The following is a 20378-nucleotide window of genomic DNA, read 5'->3' on the forward strand; positions in this document are numbered from 1 at the left end:
AACCTAAAAACTGCAAAGTATTTCAGTTGTTTGAGTATGAATGAGTTTAACAACATGTTTGTTATAAAACTGGTGATGAAAATAATTGCAACTGTAAAAATGTGTTTGAGTTCTGTTCCTCTGTCGGCCAACACTTTCAGAAATCAATGCAAAAAGTTAGGAGCTAGAGTTAGGAGCAGGTCATGAATTCACAAAAAAAGAGTCCCATTACTTACTTACTTTGTAAGTAATGGGATCTGGTATTAAATGAAGTACAAATAATTAAGAAAAACGTCCCTTTTTTGCAGTTTAGTGGTTTATAATTTACTTATGGTCACAAAGAAGAATGTAAAAATCCTCCTTTATAATTAGATAAATACAAACTCAAATGAACAACAACACATGAGCCTGTACTATTAACTTATATACTTAACAAAGATTCTTGGAGAACCACTTTTAGCAGCAGTAAGTTGAAGTAGTTGTTTTCTGAGTGACTTTATGAGTCTCTCACATAATTGTGGAGGAACTTTGCTCACTTTTCTGTACAACATTGGTTCAGCTCATTGATGTTTGCAGGCCCTGATTTATGCACAACTCTCTCACTGTCCCATCACAGCATTTCACTGGGGTTGAGGTCACAGTGTATTTATATATTGTTCACCTGAGGTTGTATTTAAATAATTTTAGAACCTGTTGAGGTCCAGATTTTCCACTTAATGAAGCTGAATTTTCTTTTTCATGACAGCACTACTGGTGCAGTGTTTCAGGCCATGCACAACCTCTTCATAAGTGAGGCTGCTGTAAAAGAGACACAAGTGTGATTTGCAGTTTTTACATTTCCCAAAATGATCCAGTGGGCTGAACCTTTATGTCAGGCCAGTCCTGGGCTCCGTTCTGTATATTTGACCACCGTGCTTTAAGCCACGTTTCTTCTCATTGGCCCTCATAAACCACAGGTTTGAACAGCATGTGCTCAAAGCACTGTCTGCCTGCAATCACCATGTTAGAAATTCAAACTGAGTGTTTAAGGCAAAGCTTTGGCTCATAGGGATTTACTTGTGTTTGTGACTGACATCATTATGAGCGCCCACCACTGGAACAGTAAGTTTGTGATAAATAAGGACAGAGATGGCAGCAATTACCTGCTGTGACATATTTTTAGTCAATAAAGATGAAGTGAGTTTTACTGATGTTCGCCAGGTTTGTCTTAGCATGTAGAAATGTCATTAAATTTACTTGAGTGACTTTAAAAGAGTTTGAAATCGAAAAGGAAAATATATCCTTTATTTTTTTTTAAACACTTCACCAAATAACTTCATACTTGTATGAGAAGGAGGTCTGCTGTATAAGAATAACAGCAGCTTCTTATTTATTACTCTCCAAATTCAACACCAGCAGGACCCTGATGACAGCGGCCTGCACACCTGAGGCAAAGACCCGTCTACTCACCAAAGACACTGGGTTAGATCTCACCGTGTACTCTACTCTGCAGCTGTCTTTCTTTCTTATTCTGCTTCCTGCTTCTAGGAAATTGTGCAATTTTGTTTGATTGTTTTTTATAGTAATTTATTATTTTTGCAGATTTTAAAAAGCTCAAACAGAAAAAGTATAAAAGAAGAAAAAGACCTCCATGATGTAAAGATCCCTTTAAACCAGCTGCTGCTTCCTCCTTTGTCTTTTTAAGATTGTAGTTTTCTTACTGTGTTATTTTTTTATGCTCCACGTTTAATGAATAAACATCCCAGTGCTGCTAAACCAGTTACTCCAGTGGAGATAGGTTAAACTAGTTCCCACTGTGGGAGTTTTCAAATTGACCAAAAAATCTGACCAAACAGATAAAGACTAAAACTATTTCTTTCCTATATTTTACTTTGCAAAGTCATGATATCATTTAGGCAAATTATTAGGTTCAATATTAAAGATAGTTTGTTGGTTTATTTAGAAGGCTTTCTGCTGCAGATCTCTGAAATGTACAAGTAGTCCCTGAAGGCATCACCTGACTGTAGACCAATGGCTGTAAAACTGTGCAGTCACTTGTAGAGATTGGGAGTGGCCGGTTTTCAGGTAGCTCGTTGTTTTTTGCAGGTAACCAGGAGGTGCAGCAGGTAAAATTTCCGGTTCAGAGAGAAATCTAGGTGAGCTTTTTCTCATTTATTTATGGTCTTTCATTGCAGCACATTAGACACTGTTCATTTAGAGTTGATTAGAGATGGTGACTTCTCTCCTGAACTCCTTATTAGTCTTACAGTTTATCTACATTTCCAGTCTTTATCTTAATCAGTTTGCTCAGTGTCCTGCTGGAGCTGCTTCTCTGTGAACTGTGTGACTCCAGTAATAAGAAGTATCACAGGCTGAAGGGTTTATTTGCTTTCTGTTTAGCAGATATTCATATAGACAAGCCCAGTTGTGACAACAGGGCAATGCTTTTCAATCATATGCTTTACTGAGGTATCGCAGCAAACATGAGAAAATAAGAACACCCCACAAAGACTCCGATATCCTGTATTTTCAGGGACTGATGGATTAATAGGTGAATTTTACAGAATAGTGCATGAGCTCATTGTACATAAAATGTTCACGTTTAAGCCTATGTTTAATGCTACGCCATATAAAGACAGTTAGTGAATGTGCTGTTGCTGTTTTGCAGACAAATTATCTGCAGACATCATGGGATCTTTATGGGTAAGACATGTCCTGTGTTTTTTATCATCATTATTATTATTTCAGTAAGTGTTTGACTTATTTAACGTGCTCTGCAGGATGACTTGGAAAGCCTCGTGGATGCTCCTTCCTCTTTCTCAGCAAAAGTAGGTCAAACTAAGCCTTTACCCTCGCGTCAGGTGTCACCGAAGGGCTTATGATTACAGAAATTACATAAAAGAGCAAAATAAATGCTGACAGGTGAATGTATCTGTGCTCTTCAGAGTGGAGAGCGAGGAACCATCAAGCCCAAAGCAAACTTTGATGCAGAGCAGGATGCTGCGGCTCTGAAAAAGGCCCTTGAAGGACTTGGTACGAATGCACACAGTCATGTTTCCGTCATTTGAAAGTACTATCAATACATTTTTGATAAAGTAAACTTTACAAATTGAGGTGATTATTAGATTAAACCTGAAGGTTGCTAGCACAGTTAACACGCTGCGTTCCTTGTTGCTTTTATTGTGTTTATCAGTCTGACTCTTTGCTTTTCATTTGTCTCAGGCACGAATGAGAAGATTGTGATTGAGATTCTGACCACCAGAAGCAGCGCTCAGAGACAGCTCATCTGTAAAGCTTATGAAAAGGCCACCAGCAGAGTACGAAAACAAATCTGTTTCCTTTATTAAGACTGCACCTGCATCTTATTCTGAAGGAACAGGCTAAGAAATAGTTCATCGATGTCAATGTTCATTAAAAAAAATAAATGATAATGAAAAGAGTTGTAGAACAGCAGGGGTTAAAGAAATTGGACCTCACTGTTTTTGGAAATGCAAACATCAGGCAGCTTCTGCATTCTTATAATAACATGAAAGCTGTCTGCCTGATGGCATGTGTACCTCTGTGTTAAACACAAATAGTTCCTTTTTCATGACAGGTGAACATCATGGTTTATGTGTTTAGCCAGATAAGTCTCTGTTTAGCTTACAGGGTGGAGATCTGTGGGTATTTACATGGGTGTGGTTTAATGCTGCAGGATCATGTGTGCTAGTGTCTGAAAACTCACTGGGCTGTGTTTAACTCACAGACATTAGTGAAGGACCTGAAAGGGGACACCAGCGGGGACTTTGAGGACCTGCTCGTGGCGCTCGTCACTCCCCCTGCTGAGTACGACTGCCATGAAGTAATGCGGGCCATGAAGGTGACATTTCTCAATGAATTCTGCCTTGAAGTTGTTTTCTAGCTGACCAGAGTGCAGCCATCAAGCACATTTTGATGGGCTCAAAAATAACTGGACAAACTAACATCATTTTTAAATTAAGAATTATTTTTAATACTTGGATTAAAATCCTTTGCAATAAATGCCTACCTGGAGTCTAGAATCCATGCACATCCATAAACTGCATTCCTCTGCTCTACTGAGTTGGCATCAGGTGACTGACTTGGCCATTGAAGAGTATCTCGTTTCTCTCGGGTTGCTTTTGCCTTTCGCTCCGGGTCATTATCCATTTGCACTGTGAAGCTCAGTGGGATCAGTTTTGCAGCGTTTGTTTGAATCTGAGCAGAGAGTGCGACCCTGTAGACATCAGACATTAATAAACACCACTGACCCGTTCAAAGGTGCAACATTTTCACCAACATGGTTCAGAGGTGATATGGTACGCTCCGACCACGAGCTGTTTCACTCCTCCATGCTTTTCTTTTCAGTTTATCTCGGTTTCATTATCCAAATGCAGTTATGTCCATACATATTTGCTCTTTTTTTTTTTTTTTTTTTTTTTTACCTGTTTACTGAAAGATCTTTCAATTATAGTTCTATAATGGACATGGACATAATGTGTAGACCCTCAGCTTTTGTTTAGGGATCTGGATGTCCACAGAAGACACCAGTGGTGGATGATCGCAGAATCATTTCCATGGTGAAGAGAAACCCCTTTACAACATTGAGGCAAGTGAACAGCACTCTCCAGGAGGTCAGCGTATCGATATCCAGTGTACCATAAAGAGAAGACAGCATGAAAGTAAATACAGAGGGTTCGCTGCAAGGTGCAAGCCACTCATAACCCTGAAGAATAGAAAGGCTAGACTGGAGTAATAAACATCTAAAATAGCCGGCAGAGATCTGGAAAAACCTTCTTTGGAAAGATGAAACCAAGATCAACCTCTACCAGAGTGATGGCATGGAACCGCTCATGATCCAAAGCACGAGCTGGTTTGGTTTGGGCGTGCACAGCTCCCAGTGGCACTGAGACACCAGTGTTTATTGATGATGTGACACAGGACAAAAGCAGCCTCAGAAGAAGAACTCTGAGGTGTTCAGAAACTTACTGTCTGTTCAAATCCAACTAAATGCAGTGAAACTGACTGGGCGGCGTTTCATAATACAGATGAACAGTGGCCCAAAACAGCCAGAGCAACCCAGGAGTTTATTAAAGCAAAGAAGTCTTAACTTCTTAACCCAACTGAGCATTTCACTTGTTAAAGACTAAACTTCAGGCAGAGACGCCCACAAACAAATAGCAACTGAAAGTTGCTGCAGTAAAGGCCTGGTATTAAAAAGGAGGAAATGTGTGTTCAAGACTTCAGGCTGTCATTGCGATTGATATAAAACCTCTTGATCGTAGACTCTGACAATAATACACCTGCCTCCTTGAGTTTCTGTGACGTGTTTTTTGTGTCAGATGTTGTAAAGTTGCTGTTTTGCGGCTTTATTTTGGTTTCCTTCACTTGCATCCACATCCCTTTGTGCTTTATATTGAGAGTTTCAGTGAAAAGTACTCGTTACTTCTTGTTACTTCTTTAAAAACCTTTGGACTTATCGGTACTGAAATTCATTGATTGCTTTCTTGATTGACTGATATGTAGGACTAAAGAGTAAAGAATACACTGTAGCTGAGTAATACTGCGTGTTGTTGCAGGGAGCTGGAACCAAAGACAAAGTCTTGATTGAAATCTTTGCCTCCAGATCTAACCAACAAATTAAAGCTCTCAGTGACGTCTATTTCAAAGGTAAAAGTTACGTTTGATACTTTTTTTTTGCCAATTATATTAAAACTAATGTGTTTTTAGTCACAAGAACAAAATATACCTTACCCATGCTGGACAGCAGCAAAATAATTTACCACAGACATTAATCTGTTTTGTGATAGTTTTTCTAACATCAGCATCGTCTGTCGTATCTTCCCTCCCCAGAAACCAAAAAGCAGTTGACAGCTGCCCTGGAGAGTGAAGTTTCGGGAGACTATTCCAAAGCGCTGCTCCTCCTGGCTCTGGTTTGTTACACGAGAAGCGAACGCAATTCAAGGGTTTTATGTATTAAGACATTTTTTTTAAAAATCATCTGGTCTTTTTAAAATTAATTAGCTAAAGCTCAGATGAACAGCAACATATTCCACAATGTCATTATTTATGTGACAAAACTTGAAAAATACTGAACTGTGAAACGCTAAGTAGACCACATGATTCAGTGGCTTTAGCACCAATAACCTGAAGTAATTTCAATTGCATTGGGGTCTAGACTTGACTGGGCCATTACAGCAGCTTGATTCTTTTCTGCAAAACAGAAACTGCAAAACAAGCTCAAATCATCAGAAATCCACCACCATGCTTAACAGTTGGTGTGAGGTGTTTGTGCTCACATGATGCATTTGGATTTGTCCTGATGTGGTGCTGTGCAATATGGACAAGCATCTGCACTTTGGTCTTGTCCGTCAAAAGGACATCGTTCCAGAAATCTTGTGTTTTGTTCAGGTGGTGTTCAGCAAGCCTAAGCCGTGTCGTGATGTAGTCCTGTAGAGTCTGAGACGTAGTTCTTCAGTCTCTGTGAGCATCGCAGTCAGACCTCAGGGTGAAATCGCTGAATCATCCAGCCCTGGGAAGAATGTGGCATTTGTCTGAGAGCTGAAGGCCAACAAACTGCCAAAACTTCTGCTTGCAGGAGGAGGTGCTCGCACTGGCTGATGACAAATTAATCAAGCGATTTTTATTAGCACTACCTGGCTTCTAATTTCCTCTTAGCTCCTATGGGAACAGGTTTTCACAGGACGGCATATCCTCTATGCAAATATTTGTACATTTTCTATGAAGCCATAAAGACCTTGAAAATATTGCTCCCACAGCCGCTTTGTCTCCTTTAGTCAAATCATCTGTAAAACATCTGCCAGCTTGTTTGCATGCATCAGTCTTTGGAAAGCGTCCAGACTTCATTTCTACATTTTTGTTTCACAAACGGGATTTCCTCGCCCCGTACGATTCTCCTCCTCCTTTCATAGGCGATGAGTAATCACCGCGATGTCATCCGCATTGTACGGCACGCTTGGAGCACTTTTGGACAGAAATGAAATCTTTGCTCGTGCACCGTCATTCATTTTGCAAACTTGCTGCTCCGGTTCTGCAGTTTCTTCTTGTAATCAGTTCTCTTTTCTTGGAACTCAGCAGCTTGGGTGGAACGTTGCTCCATTCTTTTGTTGAGTTTCTACATTCTTCACTCATGGATATCACATCTATCTGAAACAGCTAAAGTAGCAAAATATGTAAACAAAATATGTGAGCCATGAAATAAAAGTAACAGAAGATTTAAAAGAAACAAGTCTCCTGAACCTAAAAGTCATCACTCAGACAGACGAACGATGAAATGGTTCAAACTGATTTTGCTTTTGTTCTCGTTTTCAGGGTAAGCGGGATGAGAGCACCACAGTGGATGTTAATAAGGCAAGAGAAGACGCCAAGGTGGGGTATTCTTCATGTGTGTCATACGTGCTGCTCTCTTTATGTCATGTATGTATTTAAAGCTTTGTTTGTATTTCTGCTCAGACTCTTTACAATGCCGGGGAGAAGAAGTGGGGCACCGACGAATCTAAATTCATTGAAATCCTTTGCAAAAAAAGCATTCCTCACCTGAGACAAAGTATATCACATCGTGTGTTTTATAAAGGCTTTTTTTTCCCCAATAAGAAACAATAATAAAGCGATTTGGTTCTTTTTATGCAGCTGTGATTGAATACAAGAACATCAGTGGAAAGACCCTGCAGCAAAGCATTGAAGGGGAGATGTCAGGAGACCTGGAGAACCTGCTCGTGGCTGTTGGTAAGCTGATCTGCAGGGTCAGGGTTAGTGGTTAGTTAAAAATATGTGGACAAACTCATGTAGAAACTCAATATGGTGGTGTCCAAATACATTAGGACACAGTGAAAAATGTTGCAGCAGCTTTAAATCTTAACGATTCTCCTTTTATTCATCTGGTAGCTCTCAGTTACGTCAGTACTTAAACATTTTCTGTTTATTTTTGGGTTATGAGTTTAATTTGGATTTACTTTTTTACGTTTTCCCCCTCAGTACACTTTGTAGTTCTCTCTTTGACATTCTTTCTAGTTTATTCAGCATCATTACGGTGCCTTAAAATGTGAGCAAGCTCAGCTGTGGGAGGTTTTTTCAGCATAATTTGTAAAATGTTTAAAACTCTTGATTTCGATTTTTTTTTTTATTCTGTTCAAACCTTTTAATTCCTTTTCCAGTGAAATGTGTGAAGAGCGTACCAGGTTACTTTGCAGAACTCCTGCATGAGAGCATGAAGGTGATTACACTGTTTTTAATTTAAGTTACAACACAACTTTTGTCCTGCAGTCACTATTGTTTCACACTAATTCCATCTGGTGCATTTACCAATTTATCAAGTATCATATAAAAAGTATGCACATGTGACTAATAGACTATCAGACATGTGTTTTATTACCAAACAGTATTCGGCATTTAAAGTGGATCTGTTCTGCTTATTTTATTATCTGGGTAACATTGCATAAGTTAAAAATAATCCTTTCATACCTTACACCCTCGTGGAGCGGCTGCGCTTTGGTGTCAGTTTGGCCTCTCGTGTCTCTCAGTTTGTGCTGGCAGGGTTCAGAGCACATATGTGGTCGTACAGGAGCTCAGAGATTCCCTGATCCTTAAACAGCTTTCCAGAGACTGTGTGGAAAACTGTTTTGAGTCCTTCTCCTGTTGTACAAGCGCTCATGCAGAGTTTTTCATTTCAAGTTTCCAGTATAAGGTGTGATGGGGTTGTAACTTGATAGTTGGTGCACAACACAACCAGCATGTTGACCTTAAACCACTCACCCAGCCACTCAGTTCATCCTTTGATCGTCTTTTTTAGCTCCTTGCCTTTTATGGCCACCCACCCTTTAAACAGGCCTGTTAATCTCCTTTTAGTTTGTGGAAAAAACACACAGTATGATCTCAAATGGGCCGGACCAGTAAAACACAATAAAAAGAATAAAATAAAATACACAAACTAATGTTACAGAGAGAACGTAATTAGTTTTGGATTCATTTACCACCTTGTGCTTAAATATATTTTGCAGGTTAACTGAGTGAATCTCGTTTTCAGGGTGCAGGAACTGATGAGTCCACTCTGAACCGGATCATGGTGAGCCGGTCTGAGATCGACCTGCTGGACATCAGAGCCGAGTTCAAGAAACTCTACGAACACTCGCTGCTCTCTGCCATTCAGGTGAGAAATGAGATTTTTAACTTTTAGTGCCACTTTTTCAGTTTTTTACTCTGAATTCTATTGATTTAATAAATGAAGTCTGAATAAAGCCACCTGATGCTACCATAGCCACGCTGAACTGGGTTCACTCCAGTACAGCTCATCTCAGGGATCCACAGTTTGCAGCAACATAAATTGATAATAAATTCGAGCACGATCAGAGGCCTTCTATGCACTCTGAAGCTAAACTTGATTGAGCTTGATCCGTCTCATACTGGCCTCTGTTAATTCACTCTTTGAGGTTTAACACGTCATCAGACTTTGAATTTTAATTTCACTGACGTACAGTAACGGCAGCTCGGGTCTCTTTGGAGAATCACTCTGATATCTGCAAACCAAAATATTTTTGAATAATTAAACAAGTCTGGAGGCCCTCAGAGACGCACAAAGAGAGAACTGACACAAAATGACTCATCTGCTGGATCACTGGAGAAATCAGAAAGTGTTGCAACAGTTCTTCACGTCAGATTCCAAAAGTCCGCGAAAGAGCGACATCTTAATTCATTGGAGATTAAAAGAGACGCCACCTACAAGTTGTATCATCAGAGGCAAATATAAAGACAGCTGATGTTTCTATGCCAGTAAATTATGCAGTTAAGTTTTCATGAAGCCGCTTGTGTTTTATTTGATGCAAGCCATGCGCGCATCATGAATATCTTTCTCTGATTTTCTGGTTGGAGTCACATAAAAAGCAGGAGATGCTCCGGAGCACAAGCACTGAACAGGCAGCCGACTGTGGCTCACATCTGTCTGTGTTATCCAGGTCATGGAGGTCTTAAGAGCCTGAAAAAGAAAGCAGCTGGACTGCTTCGAGTCCAGGTATTTAACCCCTCATGTAGATTTTCCTCTTCAGAGGTCCTCGTGGTTACGTTTCTCACATCAGGTTGTGTGGAAGCTTTCAGCTTTCCCACTCAAATATAATTCAGGCATATGGGCGAAACCATGGTGATATCTTACCCCGCCCTGTCATGTGACCTATTGAGGTCACCTGAGGCACGGTGTGAGTGTGTAGTGTCTGCAAAGGGATCTTAAGATTACATCATCCTGTTGACGTGGCTCATCTATATTTATCTTACATCTGTGCTTTTATGGACCGGCTGTTGTGTTTCTCCTGTGTAGTTTCGCCTAAGGTGACCTCAAAAGGTCACATGATGTGGTGGAGCAAGGTCTTACAGTGGTTTGACCCTTAACCCCCAGCAAAGATAATGACCCAGGCCTTTTTTCACAGCTTGGCTCATGTGATGATCAATATTGGGTAAATGACCGCCTCTCTCGGGGGTTAAATACCTGGGACACGCTGCTGTTTGTGTTTAGAACTGACGAAGCTTCGTGGGTAAGAAGTGAAACATCTTCACAAACTTAAAGCAGTCCAGTTGCCTCGTTTGCAAGCTTCACTACTGCTCATATAATTTTACTGCTTCATGAAACAAATAAAGCATGAGAGGCATGTTTTATTTTATATGTTTTATTTTTATATGTTTTATTTTTGTTTTATATATTTATTTTTATCCTTTATTTATTAAGAGATGCAGGGAGTGAGTCCACACATGTAGTGACCTCAGTGACAGGCGCTGGACCCCCAAAGCTACGATGCTTTCTCAGATGTATATTAAATCTGTTACTGGATTTCAAAGAACTTGTATGTATAAAATATATATACATACAAATATAATATATATAATGTATAAAAATGAGGACATAAGATTAGACTGTTTGGCCAAAACACAAGACGTGACATGAGGAAAAACAGGTTGTAACCAGGTAAAATCCTTGGCCGGTCATTTCTCTATCATGTTAAAAAAAAATACAGCAGAAGACGATTTGGCCTGTAAGGAGTTCCTGGAGGAGTTGAGGCTTCTTCTGACACACCAAGTGTTACTTGGCCCAGATACTTAAAAAACAGACCAGTTTTACAGTTTCCTGAGAAAGCATCAGAGCCTTTGATCTTTTTCACACTTTGCGCTGTGACTGTAATATTACTGGATACATTTGCTGTCAATTCTGGTCAGAATTAAATAGTGAAGATATGTTTTTAACTTTTTTAACTACTTAACAACTCCCAGCTTGACCTGGATTTTGGCAGTTGATCAACTTCTTCCTGTCAGATCCCCCCGAACTTTATATGCTATCTTTGAGGTACTCTACAGAGTTTCTGCAGAACACCTAAGGACAGTCAGATTTGAGTTCATCTTCTCCTGGAGCTGGAGAGGCACCAAGTCCCTCAAGTTGCTGCACTTCTCTGTATTTTGTTACATTCATCATTTCCTAATATTTCCCTGTTCCTCAGGGTCATTATTGCCCCCTTATATGAAATTATATAGCAAATGGATCTATTAATGCAAAATCTCTAAGGCTGAAATGTGTGCGAGAGTTGATTTGAAAGTCTTCTGAAACTGTTTTTATGCATCATGTGGTTACATTGGACACTTTTCTGATGCCCTGGCACATGTTAAGAAGTTAAAGGTGGTCTGTTTTGCCTGCTTCACCAACATATTTTACTTTTCTTTGGACTGTACTAGAGTAGTTTCAGAGATTAAAATAATCCAGTATAATATCTTGTCCTGGGCCCCTCAGTTCACCCTCTGCCTGAAGCTGTTTTAGCTCCTCTGTCTTTAAGACGATCGTTCCTTTAAGCTTATTTATTCTGATTTGAAGGTTTGAACAACAGGTGGGTGGAGTTTCTGTTCTTGCAATCAAAGTTTTGGCTCACAGGGATTACTGCACATTCACTGATCTCGCTGACACAGAAAACAGAACAAAAGTGTGGTACAAAAAAAACTGCAGTGGTCCAGACCGAACGTGGGATGTGCTTTTGGATGCTTGACTCTTTGCTTGTGTTGATGTGTCCTCCAGTCAGATCTGTCGGGCGACCAGTGTGAGTGTGTGAAGGCCATCTGTGGAGGAGACGATTAACCGAGCGTCCACCTGAAGACGAGAAGAAACCCGCTTTCTCCTTCACGCTTGTGTCATTCACGCCTGCCTCTCTTTTCTGTTTATCTGTGTAACCCTGTTTCTTAAATTTGCACACGGAGAAGGATGTAATAAAAATAAAGATTCAGTGGTGTAGTTTCTCTGTCTTATTGATAAACTGGCCACATGTAGAATATTTAATCCAATTTGCAGATATTTCCATTGCAGCAGTTTTTAGCATACATTAAAATGTGCATCCTTTCTGAAATCTTTGAAATTAATCACATATAAATGGCTCCTCTGTGCTGTAACTCTTAATCTATAACTGAATGAATAATAAAGCAGTTAATTAAGGGAAAGTAATAAATATCAGCTCATAACGGGTTTGGAATTGTTTTCTTGGCGTCTTTGAGATCTGAATATTTACTCACAAATAAAATCACTGTGGAAAATGAGTACTTTATAGTACTCAATGAATACTTTAAAGCAAAAAGTATCAACTTTTTTACAAAAATAAATGTTATATTTCTACATAAGTAGCTTAATAGTGCACAAGTTCTACAATCAAAATGCTTTTAAAGTACCTAAAGTCCCTCATTTCTTAGAGTGGCACATTTCAGAATCATATACTGGATCTAATTATTGACTGTGGCACCAGTGAGGCCCAATAATATTTAGTGGTAGCCAATGCCATCCTATGCCTCCACCTGGAAATGTCCCTGATCTGATTTGTCATTGCTTATGTTGGTTAGAAAGGTTTCAATCCTTGCAGCTCAGAGCCGTTAGAGTGAGGATAAAACGTGAGTGGTGCCAAAAACAAAAGATTTTCACTCTTAACAAGAGCTGACATCATGATTCTTCTTTTACATTTTAAGACTAAAACATGGAGCTCTAATGTTGTTTTGACCAATATCATCTTCAGGTTATTTGTACTGCTAAGATGACAGACAATAGGATGGGCATGTATGTAAATTACAATTCTTGTGATTATGCAAGAGGAAAAGCAGATGTAGTAGTATATTGTTTTAGTGTGGGTCAAAAGGAAGTAACACATTTATCATTATCTTGCACAGCAAAGGATTTTCTGTCCCTTTGAACAATTTCATCTTGCTAAAAGGGCAACAAACATCAGGAAACACAAAAGCTCCAGTATCTGATCATTTTACTGGATAGAAAATGGAGAATGCGATAATGAGCATAGCAGTGATCGGGAATTGCTTTCAAACTGCAAATTTGTAAGAATCAGGTGGTGGACCTGTTTCTGCAGCAAACCGAATATACTCATCATCATTCTACAGGGGAGGTATTAATGTATTTACTATTCCAGCATGTCATGTACAGGGTAAAGGAGAAACATCTCAGTGAATTTATTAAGGAAGAGCAAGTGGGCAGGGAAAAATAACAAATAAAAAAAATCAATCTTCCAGATTTGCAGCGGCCTTCAGTTTAATGATGCAGGATGACCTTGTGGTGAGAGAGAAAATAAAGCTTGTCGTAGTGAACTCAGGCTGCGGTTACAAAACAGAACTGTGAAATTTAGCTGTAACAAATGCAAAGAGGTTCATGCCTACATATCATTTCTATGCTTCATGAATGAAACCTCCACGAACAAAAACTGTTTAAAGTAGGATTAAAACACAGCTGCGATTCCTTTGGATCAAAGTAAGACTTCTTTAGGGGTCCCCAAAAATTATTATATACAAAAAGATTGGCTGTATTGAGTTGAATCGCTGTCTATGGAATTCTCAGTTTAAACATCTGGAAAGTTCCCATCACTACTGACAGGCTTATAGAGTTTTTACAGCAACATATGCTGCCGTCCCGGCAGTGTGTTTTTCAGGACAGGCCTTGCATGTTTCAGAAAGTCAGTGCTAAATCACTTACTGAGTACAACAGCATGGCGACACAGTAGAAGAGTCCCGGTGATGAACAGACCTGCCTGCAGTCCAGACCTTTCACCAGGTGACAACATTTGGAGCATCATTAAAAAAGAATATCTAACACTGTTGAGCAACTGGAAGCTATAATATTTGCATGTAAAACTTGCCATCAAATTAGAAAAAAGCGGTAAAATATGACAACACGCATCCGCTTTTCAGTGTAGGTTTCTACACAGTGAAAAGTCTCTAACCGTAGAGGAAGTGTTTTTTAGTTGTAGTACTTGATCCCTGACTTTCTGTTTTTTAAGTGATTTATTCCGGATTATGATGAAACTGTTGCAACACTCAGTGAATAATGTTTTTGTTTTTCTCGAGTCAGTCCGATGTACAATAATGGTTTCAGTGTACATCTGATATTTTTACCCTTCACAAGAATAATTTCTGGTGTATTTATAGTGTCAGTTTTCATAAGAAACATATTTTTGACCCGTGCTGACATCTAGTGTTCAAACAGGACATGATTTTTCTGCCTGAGGATACAGTAACGTCACTGCCATGAAGTTTGATGATGCAGGTGGTCCATCATTTTCAGGGTTAAATCATTTTTTCTATTGAAGGTTCATCTCATCCTGGTGCAAATGAAGAAAAACATCTTCCTAAAGTTTACCTGCATTTAGGGTTTAAGGCTTTGCACAGGTGCATTTTAAACAGCCCAGCAGCAGTGTTGCAGGTACGGTAACACTGCAGTTAATCAGACAGCAGACCAGACACTCTAGAGATTCAGCAGTTGCTATGCAGAATCAGTATGATGGGCTTATGGTTACCTTTTCACAGATATCAGCACATTATGGAGTAAAAGGAAATAACAGGGCAAATGAACTGGTTCTTATGTGGTGCTTTTCTGCTCAAGCACTCACACACTTTGTGCAACATGTCCCATTCACAAACAGTCATGCAAACACTTTCTTTTACATTTAGGTGCTTTTCTGTCTTACATCCACACACATTCACACTCCTGAATGCATCAGTAGCAACTCGGGCTCCGTATCTTGCCCAATGATACTTTGGCATGCAGACTAGAGCAGCCAGGGATCAAACCTCGAACTAGCTCTACTTCCTGAGCCACAGCTACCCCAAAAATGTGGTTGCAAAGGAGGTATAATGAGGCAGCCAAAGAAGGAAAACTGGGAAAAGCACTGAAAGGGAGAAACGAGAGGATGATGGTTTTACAGGAAAAGAAAAGAAAATAGAAGAAGAAACAGGAGAGGATGACAGAAAGGACTGGGATACATCACGACTCAAATTCACGACACAGTGGTTAAAACAATTAATCGTTCATAGCAGAAAAACACCAAACAGGTAATTGCAATGGGAGTATTGTTGAAATGATGAAACCAGGGAACATGTTATATGTCAGAAATATGAAGGTGAGCGAAGGTAGCTGATCCAAAACCAAAAACTCAGTGTAATCAAAGTTAAAACAGATCTTATCGATTTACTGCAATGGAAATTCAGAAATGAAAGTTATCAGGTCATATTTAGTTATAAAAACTGGTTTGAAGTTATTTATTTATTTAGTTTTGTTTTTTGAGCGACATTGTGGCCTCCAGTCCCTACCAGTTGGTGGCGCTAATGCACCAAAGTTAACAAGAGGAAGAAGAGGAAGAAGAAGCCCTGGGTGGGTGCGTGGTCGGTGTGTGTGTGCGAGCACGAGCGGAAACGGCGTTTGTTGTTCTTCCCTCTGTTTCCGAGACGTTCAGGGTCTAAACGGGTTCAACAGCCGCGTCTGCATGTCGCTGCCAATTCCCGCAATAACCCGTCTTCTACCGCCCCCGAATGAAGGTAATGTCAGGTCTCACTTTGTTTCTGTGCTGCTGCCACCTTCTCCGTGCTCTCCCGGGTTTAATTTAGCACTTAAATCCGCTCGTATTCGTGCCAAGTGCTCTCCCCCGCAGTCCGCCTCGGTGGCTGCCCGGGCGGCTCGCGCCTCACAGCCGCTAGCCAAACAAATCCAGCGGCGTGCTCGGAGAGCGCTGCAGGTTTAGCCGTGTTTGGGCTTCGTGTTGGAGCTGTTTGAGTATGCGGAGCTGTGGGATATCTTGGCGTGTGCACATCCAGAGGGCGTGTTTACCTCGCTGTCAGGTGTGACAGCTGGAGGGCTGAACTTCTCCTGAACGGGCCCGACCGTGTCACTTCTGACATTATGGCTATGTTTGGATACTCAGCTGTTGGAGCAGTTGCAATCGCTATATTAAAAAAAATGAAATAAAATAAATAAGAACTCCTCACTCCCTGAAAGGTGTTTTTTTGTCATACTGTTTTGGTTGTGTGCGATAACATCTGGAGCCTAAACTATTGAAATCCCCTCCAGCTTGTGATAGAGTGACGGCTCTCTGCTGGAGCTGCAGATTCGTGCCTGTCTCCATGTGCTTGTGATATGAATCGATGCCAGCAAGCTTTATATCTGTCACTGCTCACTTGTGACCTGGTATTAGTGTGTAAACAGGTTATGCAAGTCCTTCTCCAAACTTATTCCCCTCTGCCAAACCTCACGGCAGCTGCTGCGTAATAGCCCTGCGCCTTCGCCTTTTCGGCTTTGCATGCTTTTCATGTTGACATACACGCTGCTCAAAAGTTATCAAGTGTTGTGCATGCATAGCTTTGCTGACTGCAGCGGAGTTTAAATAACATGCACGCTCCTGCTTCAAGCAGCGGTCAGCCAAGGTTATTAAAGCAAACTGAAACTAAACTAAGTGTGCAAAAACATTTTAGTTAACCGACACAAAAACAGAAACTGGATGAAAGTAGAATAAAACAGGGTTTAGCTACACTTTTGTTTCATTTAGGCAGGGTTCTGCATTGTAATGTGGTCGTATAAAATCAGCCAAAGGTCCCATCTGACCCCCTCAGAATCAGCTGCTTTTAATTGCATAGTATATTTAATGAAGCTATACAAAATGTTACCTTCACACTTTGAACATCTTACCAAGTGACAGCCCCTGGAAATTCAGGGGTGGATGGAAATTTGGCTTTATTTACTCATCAGAACTTACTAAGTGCAGGAGATACCCCGCAGTCAGATTTATTTTACACCTTTTACACCTGTCAGAGTGTCACAGTCTAAAGCCAAATTTTGTGTTATTACAACATATTTGCTTCTAAAAATTTGAACATCGGGTTATGTGTTATGTCATAGTTTAATTCTGCAGTGCATAATTAAACTATGCATCACCGTAGTGATGCATAACTGCATCAGTTTCGTGTCAGTGACATAGAGGAACAGGAAAAAGGCACCCTGGATATTTGAACTTTGAAGTTTTCTGCTAATTCACTGGAGAAAACCTAAAAAAAAAGTGCGTTTTGTTTCAACTCTGAAGTGTCATGCCACCATGTGGGACGGGAGGCTATACTGGAAAATTATTTTGGCACAGAAGTAACCGCGGTTAGGGAAGCACCTGGTTTAGAAAATGTGAAAAGGAGACCTTTCTTATGCTTTAACCAGCCACTTATGGTAATATTTGTTTCTCCTCGCGTGAACTAAAACTGCCAGAGTCTGTAGGGAAGGGAGTTTATTGTTTGTGAGCACAGAAACCAGATAAAGAATTTAACTCTGCAAGCAGTTTCTGTAGTGTTGTTGTGTCCGAGAAGAACCTGCAGGAGTTGTTTTAATTCAGTGCGAGTATTTATAACTGAACTTTGAGCCATTTTAAACAAACTTTGAGATGTTTCCAAAACGGAAATCTCTGTGAATCATTTTTTTTTTTTTTAAAGCCAAGTGGTCCATGGATACATGTGATGACATATATTAAAAACATGGGTATTTCGTAGCTTTGAAATTTAAAGAAATAAAATCTGGCATGTAAGTAAAATCAGCCAGAAACATTTGTAGGCTTCAGCTTTTAAAATGCGATGCCTTTTCCTCACGTGTATGATACTAAACTGTGGTTTGGACTGTTGTTCAAACTAAACAAGAGCCAAATGTAACATAATGGACATTTTTCTCTTTTTGTTTCTGGGATCAAGAGAAAATAAAGGGCAAAATTTCAGCCTTTATTTGTTGGAGGCAGCAGGAGACCAGTGATTCAATAAATGCCTTCACAGACCTCCTTTAAACTTGCCTTTCACAGAGGGCTTAAGTACTGTGTTGTGTTTTCTCTTGATTGGCACCTTGATTTGAGGCTGTAAGGTAAACCCTGGAGTAAATGTCTGATTGTTGCTCTAAATAACCCACTGCTGTCGTCCTGTTTGGTCAATGGAAAGCGCTTTCAGTCAGCTGCTAAAAGATCAGAAATTTGATGCTTTTATCACAAAAATGTCTCCAGCTGAGTTTAAAACCTACTGGGAGAGTTACTTCAGAGTATCAGCTCTTTGTGTCGCTGCCAGTTCTCCTCCAGGTGCACCCTCTGTGGTTTTCTGGTTTGGCATCGTGTTGGTCCAGACACTGTGGTATGCTACGGGTGGGAAATCATCTCTAGCAGCGACGTGCCGGTAAAAGCTTTCTGAGGCTGCTGATGGTAAACGGTTGACTGCTGCGGGTGGGGTGAATGAGAGGGAAAATATTTTGCAGAGTATTTAAAAAAAGGTTTTAATAAACGTATAAACTGCTGTATGTGAGAAGTAGTGTGGATCTGTTTGTTTCCAGAGAACGCAGTTCCATTGCAAACAGGCGACGTTTTCCTTTAAAAGTTTTTAATCATTTGGTTTTTTAAAATATATGATTTTATCTGTTAGTCTTTCTCTATATATAGATATATCTTATAGAGTTTCTTTTATTAATGCGTACTTTTGACCATAGTGGTGATGACAGCAGAGCTGACTGGTACAAGCATGTGTTTATATCACAGTGGTAGTTTCTTTTTTATTTATTATGGTGGTATCATCATCATATTTTTGCAAAATGGGCATTAATTTAAGTTTATATTGGTTCATTTTGTGAGGTGCAGATATCTAATATAAAATAACTTAAATCTAAATGTTGTGTTTTTACATTGATTTATTATTATTTTTAATCACTTTATTTAAAAATACAGTTCTTATAATTGCTAAATATTATATTAATACGATATTTTGCAATTGTATAGAAGTATCATTATTGTTAATCTTATAATTGTTTTCTTTATTTTAATTATTATCATGTTTTTATTTATCCATTTAAAACATTTTAATACTATTAAATATATTGATTAATGTAAATGCAGTTCTAATGTTTTGATTATAAAAATATTCTGAGTTTTTTTTATATCTTTTTTTTTTTTTTAATAATCATTATTAGTGGCAATTTTATCATCATGTTATTGTAACTGGAGGTGGTTTTTCTTGACTCCTTTTTAATATTTATAAAATAATTTCTTTGAATTTGTTTTCTAAAATCAAATAATATTATTATTGTTATTAGTCCGTAGCGTTGTCCTGCTCTTTGTAGTGCAGAACGTTAAAGCACATCTCTGCTGTGTTTTTCAGATTAACAGGTATGCCAAAGGAAAAATATGATCCTCCAGATCCCCGCAGATGTTACACCATCATGCCAGCCGACGAGGCGGCAAGTGGGAAGAAGTCTCACTGGTCCGAGCTCGAGATATCTGGTCAGTCTCACTCACTCCCTCTGGGCCCGCTTCCATTAAAAATAAAATGAGGCCTTGAAGCTCAGATCTAAAACTATTCCTAAAGGAAGGAAGCATTGAAAATGTTGGAAACATTTTAAATCTCAGCTCATGACAGAGCCAAACTACTGTGTTTTAATCCGCGAGAGTTAACTTTTCTCATCTTAATGAGAATGTTCTTGGAATGTATTAATTTTTGGGGGTGTTTTTGGGTGCATGCAAATCAAAGCTGAGCTGTATTTCCTGTCAGAACTATCCCAACATACATGCCACGGGCCAACACTGCGGACTACTTCACCATGAGTAGTTCACGTCTTACGGACATCTAGATAAGTCTTGAAAAGCCACATTGTGCTTTTGTTCTCATGTTCGACTTGATGTCTGTGTTTGGATGCAGGGCGGGTGAGGAGCCTGAGCAGCTCATTGTGGACACTCACCCACCTCACGGCGCTGCACATCAATGACAATAACCTGACCCGCATCCCGCCAGACATCGCCAAGCTGCCCAACCTGGTCTACCTGAACCTGTCGTCCAATAAGCTCCGCAGTCTGCCCGCCGAACTGGGCAACATGGTCTCTCTCAGGTAGGCTGTCTGCTGGTATTTCTAACTTCACTTAAGGAGACGTGCGTATTTAGCCTTGAAAACGAAGAATTCTTCAGAGTCACTGAAGGGATGGCACGTAGAGCCATCTCAAAGCAATGAAGAGAAGCGATCATGATAAAAACAATGTTTAAAAACACAGGGAACATTATGAAGAGAGGGGGTGATAAAAGCATCTCGCAAACAAAAACAAAGCTGTCAAGCAGAGACTGAAGATGTGACAACA

The 20378-nt window shown here is 39.7% G+C and overlaps 2 protein-coding genes across 4 annotated transcripts in view; both read left to right on the plus strand.

The window, feature by feature from the left end:
- The first annotated feature begins 1417 nt into the window (after positions 1-1417).
- LOC120716173 (annexin A3-like) lies at positions 1418-12454 on the plus strand. The gene is made up of 15 exons (XM_040003598.1): positions 1418-1440; positions 2065-2114; positions 2627-2661; positions 2739-2786; positions 2904-2991; positions 3181-3275; positions 3704-3817; positions 5535-5625; positions 5809-5888; positions 7288-7344; positions 7429-7522; positions 7606-7701; positions 8130-8188; positions 8999-9121; positions 12014-12454. The coding sequence occupies exons 3-15, from the start codon at positions 2647-2649 to the stop codon at positions 12071-12073; spliced, it is 1020 nt and encodes a 339-aa protein (XP_039859532.1). The 5' UTR covers positions 1418-1440; positions 2065-2114; positions 2627-2646; the 3' UTR covers positions 12074-12454.
- cnot6l (CCR4-NOT transcription complex, subunit 6-like) overlaps positions 2892-20378 on the plus strand; it is a 37181-nt gene continuing 19694 nt past the window's right edge. Inside the window, exons 1-4 of one of the 3 annotated variants that reach the window (XM_040003594.1) lie at positions 2892-2904; positions 15703-15792; positions 19411-19532; positions 19948-20134. In XM_040003594.1, the coding sequence (XP_039859528.1) occupies positions 19421-19532; positions 19948-20134 (299 nt within the window). In that variant the 5' untranslated portion in view covers positions 2892-2904; positions 15703-15792; positions 19411-19420. Of the gene's footprint in view, positions 2905-9974; positions 9980-15702; positions 15793-19410; positions 19533-19947; positions 20135-20378 lie in introns of those variants that run through there. The other 2 variants (XM_040003596.1, XM_040003595.1) reach the window with 2 other exon arrangements.

Source organism: Simochromis diagramma, unplaced genomic scaffold, assembly GCF_900408965.1.
Source record: "Simochromis diagramma unplaced genomic scaffold, fSimDia1.1 OVJJ01000583.1, whole genome shotgun sequence".
NCBI classification, from domain to species: domain Eukaryota; kingdom Metazoa; phylum Chordata; class Actinopteri; order Cichliformes; family Cichlidae; genus Simochromis; species Simochromis diagramma.

Excerpts from the sequence above, each read along its gene's own strand:
- LOC120716173 (XM_040003598.1), top strand. Across the intron at positions 7,702-8,129 it reads GAACCTGCTCGTGGCTGTTG|TGAAATGTGTGAAGAGCGTA; the intron begins GTAAGCTGATCT and ends TTCCTTTTCCAG. Across the intron at positions 8,189-8,998 it reads TCCTGCATGAGAGCATGAAG|GGTGCAGGAACTGATGAGTC; the intron begins GTGATTACACTG and ends TCTCGTTTTCAG.